This window comes from Alexandromys fortis, unplaced genomic scaffold, assembly GCF_014885135.2.
Source record: "Alexandromys fortis isolate MF-2015 unplaced genomic scaffold, M_Fortis_MF-2015_v1.1 scaffold_376, whole genome shotgun sequence".
In the NCBI taxonomy this organism is placed as follows: Eukaryota; Metazoa; Chordata; class Mammalia; order Rodentia; family Cricetidae; genus Alexandromys; species Alexandromys fortis.
In genome coordinates, this window is record NW_026068259.1 from 174,790 (window position 1) to 186,650 (window position 11,861).

At 52.4% G+C, this 11,861-nt stretch overlaps 2 protein-coding genes across 13 annotated transcripts in view; one reads left to right on the forward strand and one right to left on the reverse strand.

The window, feature by feature from the left end:
- LOC126494358 (zinc finger protein 14-like) overlaps nucleotides 1–11,861 on the forward strand; it is a 239,788-nt gene that overhangs the window by 39,499 nt on the left and 188,428 nt on the right. The gene's annotated exons all lie outside the window — the stretch shown is intronic.
- Nucleotides 29–11,391, reverse strand: Gmip (GEM interacting protein). 9 transcript variants are annotated; one of them, XM_050131644.1, is made up of 20 exons: nucleotides 11,133–11,391; nucleotides 10,171–10,255; nucleotides 9,330–9,405; nucleotides 9,179–9,233; nucleotides 8,747–8,872; nucleotides 8,593–8,657; nucleotides 8,407–8,514; nucleotides 6,875–6,955; nucleotides 6,613–6,783; nucleotides 6,385–6,522; nucleotides 5,988–6,184; nucleotides 5,115–5,221; nucleotides 4,955–5,044; nucleotides 4,569–4,646; nucleotides 4,336–4,490; nucleotides 3,561–3,887; nucleotides 3,272–3,468; nucleotides 2,577–2,967; nucleotides 1,074–1,143; nucleotides 29–963 (listed from the first exon to the last, which is right to left on the reverse strand). In XM_050131644.1, exons 1-20 carry the CDS (start codon nucleotides 11,149–11,151, stop codon nucleotides 584–586), a joined length of 2,916 nt encoding a protein of 971 aa, XP_049987601.1. In that variant the 5' UTR covers nucleotides 11,152–11,391; the 3' UTR covers nucleotides 29–583. The 9 variants fall into 9 exon arrangements, with proteins under 9 accessions (XP_049987601.1, XP_049987605.1, XP_049987602.1 ...); XM_050131648.1 differs by having other exon boundaries at nucleotides 2,580–2,967; nucleotides 11,133–11,380; XM_050131645.1 differs by lacking the exon at nucleotides 11,133–11,391 and having other exon boundaries at nucleotides 6,613–6,678; nucleotides 10,171–11,101.

Here is an 11,861-nt window from a genome sequence, read left to right on the forward strand (position 1 = left end):
GGCTTTGCAGCAAGCACCATTAGCACCGTTGTATTCAATCAGGACATGGCTTTATTCAGAGGTTATAAGAATCCAGATTTGGCCAGCACTTAAAAGGAGGGAATTTCTGTGAGTTCTATGACAACCTGGTTTACATAGGGAGTTCCAGATCAGCCAGAGCTACAATAGAGCCCATCTCAAAACAAACAAACAAACAAACCAAACCCAGGAAGATATAAAAGCAGGTGAGGGCTAAACCACACCCACCTACTCAGGTAGAACCAGGAGCTCTTATGATCAGAGTAGTCAGACAGCTGTGACTGGGGTAACCCAAGGATCTTCGGACCTGTACTGACCATTGAATACTGATTCAACTGAGTCATTGATCCTGATTTGCCTGTGCACCTGTGTTGTCTGGCCGTTTTAACCTCCTCTGGCAGGGAGATGGTGAGGACTTCCCAAGATGGGTGGTCTTCCTTACCCAACTCTCTGGTAACCTGTCTCTCCCCACACCCCACTAAATTGGTCTGGTTACCAGGTGGGGCAAGAAGAGAGACATATGGGGTCATCAGCTCAGTCCTGAGTCTCCTGGGATGGTGGGTGGTCAGAGATGTTCCTCAGACCCCTCAGGCTCAGTGTCAGCACAGCAGGTAGCACTGGACATAGCCTCAGTGTCCAGCTTGGAGAGTAGCCGGGCTGTCTCCTGGGTGATCTCAAAGTGCTTGGGCAGAGGGTTTCGGCGCAGGGGACTGCCTTCAGGGGAGGCAGCAGCAGGGCCCAGGCTTCGTCCCCTCAAACTACCTCGGTGCACTGTTGAAACAGTAACAGGAGTCTCCTCACACAGTTTGGAAGCTACCAGAGCCAAGCTGGACAGTTGATGAGTGACTGGCCGTACACCTCCCCGTGAATACTTCACTGGCTGGCGACTGAAGTGGCCCCGGGATTGTGTTCCCAGGAGCAAGTCCTCAGGGTTGTGGCCGGACCCTGTGAAAAGATGAATGCTAAGCATCCCCAAGTTCTCAGGATGTACCTCCAGGAGTGACCGGTCAGCCAAGCAACCCTAAGGGAAAGAGAGAGCTCTCCAGGACACTCACCTTCCCCTGCCCCATCTCTGGTGTTTTCCACCTCCTTCTCCTCCCTTTGGTCCCTCTGCAGAGTTGCAATCTGCAGGAAGAAACCCAGAATGTGACTCCTAACAGTAAAGCCCTGTTTGGGGTTTTGTGGGGGTGGCTCAGTGCATCAGAGGATTTGCTGTGCACACATGAGGAGCCAGGTTTGAATTTCTGGCATCTTTGTAAAAAGCCAGGCATGACTGGAAGTGCTTGTAACTAGTATATTATGGGGTGGAGACAGGTGTCCTGGGAGCTGAAATAGCACGCTGCAAGTTCAGTGAGTGACCCTGTCTCAATGTACACTGTCCATAGCCAGTTCTCATCTGTCACTCACAGCCTGTGCTCGGCAGCTAACAGAGCCGTCTGACTAACCTTCTTTTCTAGTGCTGGGATCCGAATCCAAAACCTACACATGCTAGACGATCACTTTGTCACCGAGATTCATTTGCAACCTGGTCCTTGCTCTATTCTTGTTTCCCTTACCCACTCTTTACAATCCAGGACTGCACATAGCACGCACGCTCCCACCTCAAGACCCCAAGGCCTTTTCCCAGCTGGTCCCACTGCCTGTACGTTTTCCCCAGACTTGCTCATGCCTCTTTCTTCCTATTCCTATGTCATGCACTCCAAGCACTAAGGCAGGAAGATCACAGAGAACGACCCTATCTCAAAATCAAACAAAACAATACAATATAAAGGCAAGTGTGCCGGGGCTGGAGAGAGCTCAGAGGTTAGAGCATTGGCTGCTTTCCCAGAGAATCCAGGTTCAATATCCAGCACCTACGTGATAGCTCAAAACTGTCTGTGACTCCAGTTCCAGGGGACCTGACATCCTTACAGACATACATCCTGGGAAAAAACCCCACCAATGTGCATGTGTGTGTGTGTGTGATATATATAACAGTGTGTCATCTCAGCTTCTCAGCTACTACTCTTAGGCCTAGGCAGGAGGGCCATTAAACTGGCTTACAGTGTGAGTTCAAGGACAATCTGGCATTATAAGGAGACTCTGCCACAAAATAAACACTAAAAGGATGTTAAGGATGAAAAGGCCTCTGTCACCAAGCTTAGCAGTTTCCATTTCCAGGACCTCCATGCTAGAAGAGAACTGACTTTTTCTCTGACTTCCATGTGACACCCCTCAATACATAAATTAATTAATTAAAAATGTAACAAAAGCAATTTGGGCTGGAGAGATGTTACAGTACTTGAACCTGAAGAATTCCATCCCCAGGTCCCATGAAGGATAGGCTGTCCTCTGGCTTCATGCTCATGCCATGACATGTGTGTGGCTATTCACTCAACAAACAAACAAACAAATGCTTTTGAAAAATGCAAACAAAATTAAACAGAGCTAGGAGGACTTAGTGATAAGCACACATTTAACGCACACCAGGCACTGGATTCAATGTCGAGTTGTGCAAAAGAAGGGGGGTATTAAACACAGACAAGGCCATCCCCACATCTGTGGAATAAGCAGACTTCTACCTCAGAAGGTGTGACCTCCAGACACTTCTCCGGGGCACTGTGGAGTTTGGGATCTGGGCTGCAGTCTGAGGCTATGGTCAGGGGTTGTATGTCTTGGGCAAGAAGTGGGGCTGGGTGCTGAGGACTGGATTCGAGGAGTGTGGGAGCCAGGCCAGGATCTTGGGTCAGGGGCTCAGAGGCCAGAGGGAGCTCATCCATTCCAAAGATCTGCTCATAGTGCACAATGAGGAATTCAACAAGCTGAGCCTGGTGACTAGAGTCCAGCAGACAGGCCACAGGGCTGACTCCGGGGGCCCTGGGTCCATCTGGTGGCCGCAGCAGCGTAGGCCCAAATACAATTCCCAAGTTGTTGGCAGACATCTTGTTTTCTTCAAAACGAGCAGCCACCCTGCAAATGGTGGGGAGAAGGGTCAACCATGAAGTTGGAGGAGACTGGTCAGACCTGTGAGCTAGCCTGGTGACATGAAGTGGGAGGAGACTGGTTGGACCTGTGAGCTAGCCTGGTGACTTGGCCAGGCCACAGAAAAGTAATGTCTGGTCACTGAGACGGTGTCAGGGTCAGGTGTGTGTGTCCAGGGCTCTGAGCTCAGAAGAAATATGAAAGGTCAGAGGTTAATATGAGCCACACAGGTAAGCAGTTATGTTTCTAGGGAAAGAGGGCTATGATTCAAAGCCTAGGGACCCATGCACACCTGAACAGATGGGCTACCAGGTGCCGCACAGTGCTGTAGTTAGAGGGAGGCAGCTGCACCAAGAGGGTCCTCAGCGAGCGGATAATCTCAGGGCTGGGGCTGGGGGTTCCAGGGTCGTCCCCGGGGTCTGCATGCAGGGTCTTTGCCAGAGAGATGAAGGCGTCGTAGAGGTGGAAGGGGACCACGGGATCAGTGAGCTGGTGGGGACAGGAGTGGGGATGGGCTGCCAAGGGTCCTGAGCCAGAGGCTGCATGATTCTTGCCCACCACCTCAGCCTAGAGCCACCTACCTCTTGAAGAAATCGCTTGAGGACACTGGTGATATCATGAGGAGAGTTTCCCGACAGTTCAACCAGCACTCGGCCATTCTCAAAGGCCTGGCACAGTCGTTCCACACGCACTCGAGACCCACTGACCCGATAGATACCCTGCAGGCCCAGGGCGCGATGTTCTATCTCAGCTGTGCACCGGGTAACCACAAAGGGCACCTCCTCAGGGAAGTCTCTGGGGAGTTGTAGGAAGTCAACTCCAAAGAGAGGCATCCGGGCTGGAAGCCGTCGGTGTCCACAAAGGATGAGGAGGGTCTCCAGACAGCGCTTGTGACAGGTCAAAAAGCACTGGGGGGGGGGGGGGGGGAGGAATGTCACAGGGTTAGGAGTTCAGCTGGGGGCAAGATGGCTATTAGGAAGGTAGCAGGGGATGAGGAGGTTATCAGGAAAGCCAGGGAGTGGAGAATGGTAAGAGATGCTCGACCTGACCAGTGAAAGTAGGTAAAGTGCTCACGGCCAAACCCGATGACCATCTTCAGGACTCACAAGCAGGAAGCAAAGAGATGGCTCCTTTAAAGTATCCCCTATCACCCCCACACCATGGCACTCATGCACACACACTCACACACTCACACACACACTCACACATACTCACACACACATGACAAAAAACAAACATTGAGCCTGAGATAGGACATCAGACAAAGGCAGGTCCTAGAGCAGGGCTGCAGGGATCTGGGTCAGTGTGTCTGGTGAAAGTCAGCAGAGGTCATTAGGTCTGCAGTCGAGGTCACACCTCTTCACACTCTGTCCCGCTGACCATGAAGGCTTCACATTCTCTGCACTTGGCTGGACCACGCAGCCGCCGTAGCCGGTGGGTCTGAGCAGCTGTGGACAGTGTCCACTTCCTGAAGGGGCTGCCTAGTCCATTCTCCATCCCATCCCCCAGATCTGCAAGGAGGGAGTCAGGGCTGTCAGGGCCACCCTCTTGTCCCTGTAAGCTCACCTGCCCACCTAGGTCAGCCTTACCAGGGTCTCGTTCCTCAAAGTCATCAGAGGACTCAGTGCTTATAGACGACACCTTCACAAGCCGCCGAGTAGCAGCACCTGGGGTCAGAGGACACAGAGGTAGGTCTAAGGAGACAGGCTTGGTTTCCAGGACTTCCAAAAACACCCAGAGAGATCTTTGAGAGAAAGGGTCAGAGGCCAGAGGTCACGTCCAGGAATGGGCCAGGCCCTTGTCTGGTGGATTAGAGGAAACTTGCACCAAGATCAGGGTATAGATCGAAGGGTAGGTCAGAGGCCAAGAGGTAGGTTGGAGATTAAGTCGGTGCTTGGCTAGGAGCTAGAGGACAGGTGGGAGGTGGAAGGGTACAGGTGGGGGGGGGGAGGGGAGGGCCAGGTCCTACCCTCACCTGGGCTGGAAGTAGGGGAATCCAGGGACTGGGATTCATTGCCACCACCTACACTGTCCACATCACTGACTGGAGTGGGGCCTGGCATCCCTAGGTGAGAATAGGGCAATCAGGCTGGGCAAATCCAGGCCCTATACCCACCAGGCCTCCTTGAACTTACCCTGGCTGCCTGAGCTGGTATCCTCCCAAGGGCCAGGCTCAGAGTAACCCTCCTCCAGCCTGGCATGTGGAGGCCCCAAAAACTTCTTTTTTGTGTCCTGAGGGGAACTGGGAGAAAGAGATTTGAGGGTTTAATCTCCAGGAAGCTGGCCTGGGTGACAGCAAGCGGGCATAGCATTTGGGTCCCAACATCAAGCATTTGCAAACTCTGGTATCCAGGACAATTTGAACCCCATACGGGCCCTAGCCCCAGCACTCTAAGACTGGGGTAGTTCATTAGAAGTCCCCCTGATCCTATAAGTACCCTTAACAAAAGTCATCAAGCCATTTCAAAGCAAGCAAGCAAACAAACAGAGGAAGGGCTGGAGAGGTGACTCAGTGGCAATGAATGTTTGGCTGCTCTTACAGGACCCAAGCTCAGTTCCCAGCACCTGCATAGATGGCTCACAAATGCCTATAACTCCAGCTCCACAGGCCCTGATCCCCTCATCTGGTCTTTGAGGGCACCTGCATACAGGTAGCCTATTCACATACATCTAAATAAAAATAATTCTTTAATCGGGCAGTGCTAGTGAAGAGGCAGAGGCAAGTGAATCTCTGTGAGTTCAAGGCCAGCCTGGTCTACAGAGGGAGATCGAGGACAGCCAGGGCTACACAGAGAAACCCTGTCTCATAAAATAAAACAAAAATCTGGAAGACATTAAAGAAATGGGGACTAGTTGGGAGAGTAAGGGATTCAGCTGATGTGGAAGGGAGCAAGAGGGGGGTAACAGATGAACATAAAGTATACACACACACACACACACACACACACACTTATTAAAACCTGGCACGGGGCTTCTGAGCTTACTCCAAGCCCAGCCCTAGAGCACACCTGTGTAGCACAGGCGTGAACTCCTGGAAGCAGAAGGCGGGAGACGGCGGTGGCGGGGCCTCAGGCTGCAGTGCCCGCACAAACTCCTGGTAGCGCTGGCCAGGCTCAAAGGGCGCACAGCACTCAGCCAGAGCTGAGAAGGCTCGAGGTCCTCTCTCTGCCTGTGCCCCTCGCAGCTCAAACAGGCCCAGCGTCACCTGCAAGGATGAAGATAACCTAAGAGGGCTGAACCTAGATTCCTGGCGTGGGGGGTAGCCTAACCTTTACCAACAAGTATGAGCAGGGTTTGAGGACAGGACCTGTCACTGGTAGGCTATAAGGATGAGGGACAGAGGAAAGGAGTATTTACTGGTGTCCAAGTGCACTGAACCACGAGTGACATGGGGCCGGGTCTTACCCGCCTAAGTACTTCGTCTCCTTGCAACACCAGTTTGCGTACATGTGACACTATCCGCCGCTTGGTGGTTTCCAGATCCTGCTGACGCGTATTGGCCTCTCGGATGCAGGCCTGGTACAAAGCCTCTGCCTCCTGTGCCTGGGGAAACCAAGGCAGAGACAGTGTAAATGGACTAGAGTTGGTGAGAGAGTATCCAGATGTTAGGGGCTCTTGGTACTGTGTCTCCACCTTGGCCTGTGCCTCCTCTCGGGAGCGTCGTCTGCGCTCCTGCTGCTTGCTGGATCCGGGAGATGCCTGGGGAGGAGGATCCTCAGGGGACCCCTGGGAACGTGCCCAAAGGTCCTCTCTGCGTTGAATGTACTGGAGCCGGGTGCGCCGTAGTGCCTGCACCGCCTCATTCTTGGGGGCAATAAGAGGACCATAAGTCCTCCGTCTGCGGTCTGCAGAGGCCTCCACTCTTTGATGGACGGCCCACTACGAAGGGCCTTACCATGCGTTTCTGCTCCTTCAGCCACTGCTCCTTGAATTCCTTTCTCCACTTCTCAATCTCCATCCTTTTGGCTGCTAAAGGCTGCAGAGTGGAGGATGGGCATGGGGAAGCAACTCCAGCACTCTCATTGGTTGTCTCTTGCTCCACGGCCTTGCATGTGCTCTGCCCTTAGACACCACTACCCATACCCCAGACCTAAACTCTTTTTTCAATACCCCTAAGCCCATGTACATGAGCAGAAAGTTGTGTGATCACTCCATCTTTTTTTCAGGGACCCCAGACATCCTGAGGTCTTAGTGCCAAGAAACAGCAGCCTGACACCCCTATTGGTGTATTCTTTCTATTTTCAACTTTTTCAATTTTATTTTTTATTACTTTTAAATGTGTGAATGTGTGCAGGCTTGTGCACAAGAGTGTGGGTGCCTATGGAGGCTTGAGGTGTCAGATCCCCATGTAGTGGGACTTATAGGTGGTTGTGGACTGCCACTCGTGGGTTCTAGGAAGCAAACTCAGGTCCTCTGCAAGAGCAGTATGTGCTCTTAACCACTGAGGCATCGCTCCAGCCTCTTTTGAAAATTTCACTTATTTATTTTATGTTTGTATATGTGTGGGGATACATTTGTGCTAGCACGTGTGATGTCAGAGGACAATCTGTGGGAGTTGGTTTCTCCTTCCTCCTATGGGTACAGATTGCCAAACTTGGTGGCAAGTATCTTCACCTGCTGAGCCAATTCCATGGATTCCCTGTTTTTTTTTTTTTCTTTTACTACTGGGGATTTGAATCATGGTCTTGCATGTGTTAGCTAAGTAGTCTACTGTTGTGCTATATCTCCAGCCCTTCTTTTTTAAAAATCTATTTATTATTATTATTCTATGTGTATGATGTGCATATGTGAACATACATGCTATGGCATGTGTGTGGAGAGAGGATAGCATTATGAAGTTGGATCTATCCTTCTACCTTTATATGGGTTTCAGAAATTGAACTTGGGTCCTTCTGAGCCATCTCACTGGTCCTGGTCTTACTATGAGGCCTTGGCTTACCACCACTTCAGAGATCCACCTGCTGCAGCCTCACTTACGTTGAAACTGAAGGTGTATGTCACCATGCCAGGCTTGAAATCAGTATTTCTTTTTTGTTTTGTTTGATCAAAACAGAGTTTCACATATAGTTCAGGGTTTTCTAGAACTCACTATGTAGATCAGGATGGCCTCAAATTCAAAGATCTACCTACCTTTGCCTCTTAAGTACTGGGATTAAAGGCACGCAGGCCCCATAAAACCGGTATTTCTAAGTTGAAGAATTTTAAACTTTGGGGTTGGGGATGTAGCTCTACTGGTAGATACTTCTCTAGGACACTCACATCATCCCTCCTCTCAGATAAAAGCACCATTTTGTGTGTGTATGTGTATGTTGCTGCCTCATAGGAAGCTGGGTTTGAATCTCAGTGTAGGAACTTTTGACAAGATCCTGAGCATCTCTGGGCTCCAGCTTCCTCCTGAATGGCAGTTGCAGGGAGGGGGATGATTACCTGGTAGTAGTCTCTCTTCTGCTGGGCCAGCGTTTCCACGGCCAGGGCTCCCAGGCTGAGGTCATGCTCCAGAAACAAGGTGTAGATGTACTGGAGTGGCATTTGGCTCTGGGTGGAATGCAGGGCTCGTTCAGGAACTGAACGGAGAGGGACAGAGGACCTGGGGGCTCTAGGGAAGGCTGGTACCTGCTGGAGAATGGACACCTTGCCGGCCTCAGCGATCTTCATGACACTCTTAGCAAACTCCAGCTCTACGGGGAGGAGAGACAGAGGGGGAGCTATAGGCAGCTGAGGTTTGGGTCCTGCTTGTCATCAGGGGCTGGGAAGAAAGAAGTCTCACCGTAGTTGGCCCTCTTGTCTGTCCAGGCCAGCAACTCCTTGGCATAGCGGCTCCATGCCTTGGCATACTCCAGGGCAGCATCCACACCACCGTTCGTCCGAGTGAGTCGCAAATCTAGTTCTTCCTCTGGGACAAATAGGGAAACCCCCGAGCCCAGCCCTCTGTGGAAGCCTTCCCTGGACCCTGAGACCAGCCCCATGACTTTGGTTCCACACTTTCATGGATCCCTCCTAAAGCCCCTTTTGGGATCATAATTTACAGTACCGTAATTTACAGATTCTCTACTCAAGACTGGAGAATCCTTTAGGATAGGGGAATTGTGGGCTCTGCCCTGTCCCCTAAATCTGGCACAGAACAGGGTCTGTGATGCCTTGGTGAAGGAATGACCTCTGTTACCCTCCCCCCCCTTCCTTGCCTGAAATCCTCCCCTACCTGTGAGGGGTACGGGACCCTCTGGGGAGGGATCACTCCATCTGGCTTCACTGCTCTGGGGTAAGAGGATGAGAGACAGCACTCAGGATCAAGCAAGACAGGGGTCTGCCTAACTGAGCCCCCCAATCCTGTCCCCTATCTCCTTGCTCACCACCGCGGCTGTGGCAGTCTTGTCAGGCTCCAGGTCCTGTCTGAGTACAAGGTCTCCAGCCAAGGGGTCGAAAGCCCTGGGGGTGGGGGTGGGGAAGGATAAGGAATGAGGAAGCCATTTCTGCCCCAGACTGTCCTTTATTGGGGAAAAATCCTGGACAGTTGAGGGAGAAGGGAGAGATCTAGTCTCTAATATTATCTGTGATTTAGAAGGTGTGATCTGAGGATTTAAGGGAGCTAAGTGAGGCTGTGGTTGGTATTCAGGCAGGCCTTCAGCTCACTGTGCTGCCAGCCTGGTTCTCAGCCTCCACTTCCCAAGTGTGGGATTTACAAGGACATACCACCTTGGTTGGTTTGCGCAGCCCTATGGATGGAATGTAGGCCATATGTATGCCAAACACTCTATCAACACAACCCCTTTCCGCATCTTTCCTTTTGTGGCACAGGCAGTACTACGTGGTGGTGCCTTATGAATGCTATGAACCCGTTCCACTACTCAGCCACATCTTCAGGCGAGAGCTTTTCCTAAAAACACAGAGTTTCTCTGTAGCTTTGGGACCTGTCCTGGAACTAGCTCTTGTAAACAAGAGCCTCGAACTCACAGAGATCCGCCTGTCTTTACCTCCCAAGTGCTGGAATTAAAGCGTTTTAAGGGTTCATGAGGTTATGTGTGTATGGCAGGAGTTGTCTTAGGACTACTTTTAAGATATACCTGAAACACCTGTGTGTCTAGAATGCCAAAAGGCACACGTATTTGGGAGGGTTGGAAGCCAGTGTGTCCAGATGTGGGGCAACAGATAGTTAGGGAGCTTGGCGAGATGTGGTGACAGGCTCAGACTCACACGTTCCCCAACGATATCTCCAGGTTGTCCAGGCTCTGGAAGATGTCACTGTACCTCTTCCTGCCCTCAGGAGCTGGGGTCAGCTCTGGGGGGAGAGAAGTGCAAGAAAACATGAACCAACCACTCACTGTCTCCCTCCCTCTACCCTTGGAGGCAGCAAAGCACCTCAACCACTCTCAAGCAGAGATGGAAGGAAGAGGGAGAAAGCGAGATAGAAACAGAGACCTAAGTGAGTTTTGATCTAAGACTAGTGTGGGACGGGACAGTGAGCTTCAGAGGGGTTGTTTCAGACCAGACAGATGGGCCCCGGCAAAATCAGAGAAGCGGTTGCTCACAGTCACAGAGACACCCACACAGGCAGGGACCCATAGGCAAAGCAAGAATACAGATGCAGCTGCCACATGAGTGATGGAGTAGAGGCCTGGCTTGACAATGGAGCCACATGGACCCCAGGGCAGACAGATGGGACCGCACGTGGGACGCACAGGCACTTAGCCTGCGGCATAAACACACGCGAGTACAGCTGAAACCATGAGGAACCGGACTGAATGACACACACACACACAAAGACAGCTGGAAACATAACCTAGACCTAGTCACAATTCTGCTGCCGCCACTTTCTAGCTTTATGCCCCCACCCCCGCCCGGGGTGCCCTGCAGGGATCCTGGCCCTGACACCCTGCCCCCATCCATAGTATAATAAGCAGAAGCGGCCACTTCCCGTTCCTGGGCCCCTTCCCCCCAGGCATCCGGGGTGCCGGCTCTGCAGGGCAATCGGAGGGTTGGGGCAGGAGTCGTGCGCCCTGTGCGCTTCAGGAGTCTCCAAGGTGCACAGACCTTTCCTGTCCTTCCCTTGCCAGGATTTCTTCCCCGGCTGTCAGGTAGCTCAGGAGTAAGTGGGACTTCCCTGGGTTAAGAGCTAAGGAGCGGTGGAGAGATGCCCCCAGTTCCCACCCCCCTACCTGTCTCCGTAGCGTCCATGGTGAGACCCGGGGGCGGGGGGTGGGGGTACTTGCTGAGGAGCCGAGATAGGGACAGGGCTGCGCTGCCAGGACCAGCCCCGATTTCCTGCCTCCTCCAGCCCAGTGGTGTCGCTCCGCCCAACCTCTACCACGCCCCGAGATGACACGCCTCTCCCGGAAGCCGCCATCGGACTTCTGGACTAGCCCCCACTGCTTCCTCCCAGGCTCTTTGTAACTGAGCCTCAGCTGGTCAAGGTGTCCCTTTTCTAGATTTCTGTGTTACCCAAAAGCCTGGGTTGCCCGCCCCAGAACCCTGCCCCGTCCAGTGACTAAACCGAGCTCCCGGTCCAGTCTTTTAGATTCAGGGTGCCCCCTGTGAAGAACTGATGTTATGAAGACTGCCTGAAGTCCCCAGCACCCTGTGGCTTTCATGGGTCAGGTTCCCTTTTTTTGTTGAGGAGGGGAGGGAAAGGGGGGTCGCGAGGGGGCAGAGACACGTCTCACTATTTGGCCTGGCTGGCCTGAATTCTGTGTGTAAACCGGGTTAGTCTCAAGAATCCCCCTGCCTCGGCCAGTTGAGTGCTGGGATTAAATGTTTGGTTGGGTCAGGCTCTTGAGGTGGTTCCTTTTCAGTGCAGTCAGGTCTTGGGGGCAGGCAGGGACACAAACACCTTGCACTGGGGCCTCCAAGAACTCACCTAGGCTCAGGAGTCCTATACCTGCATGTGT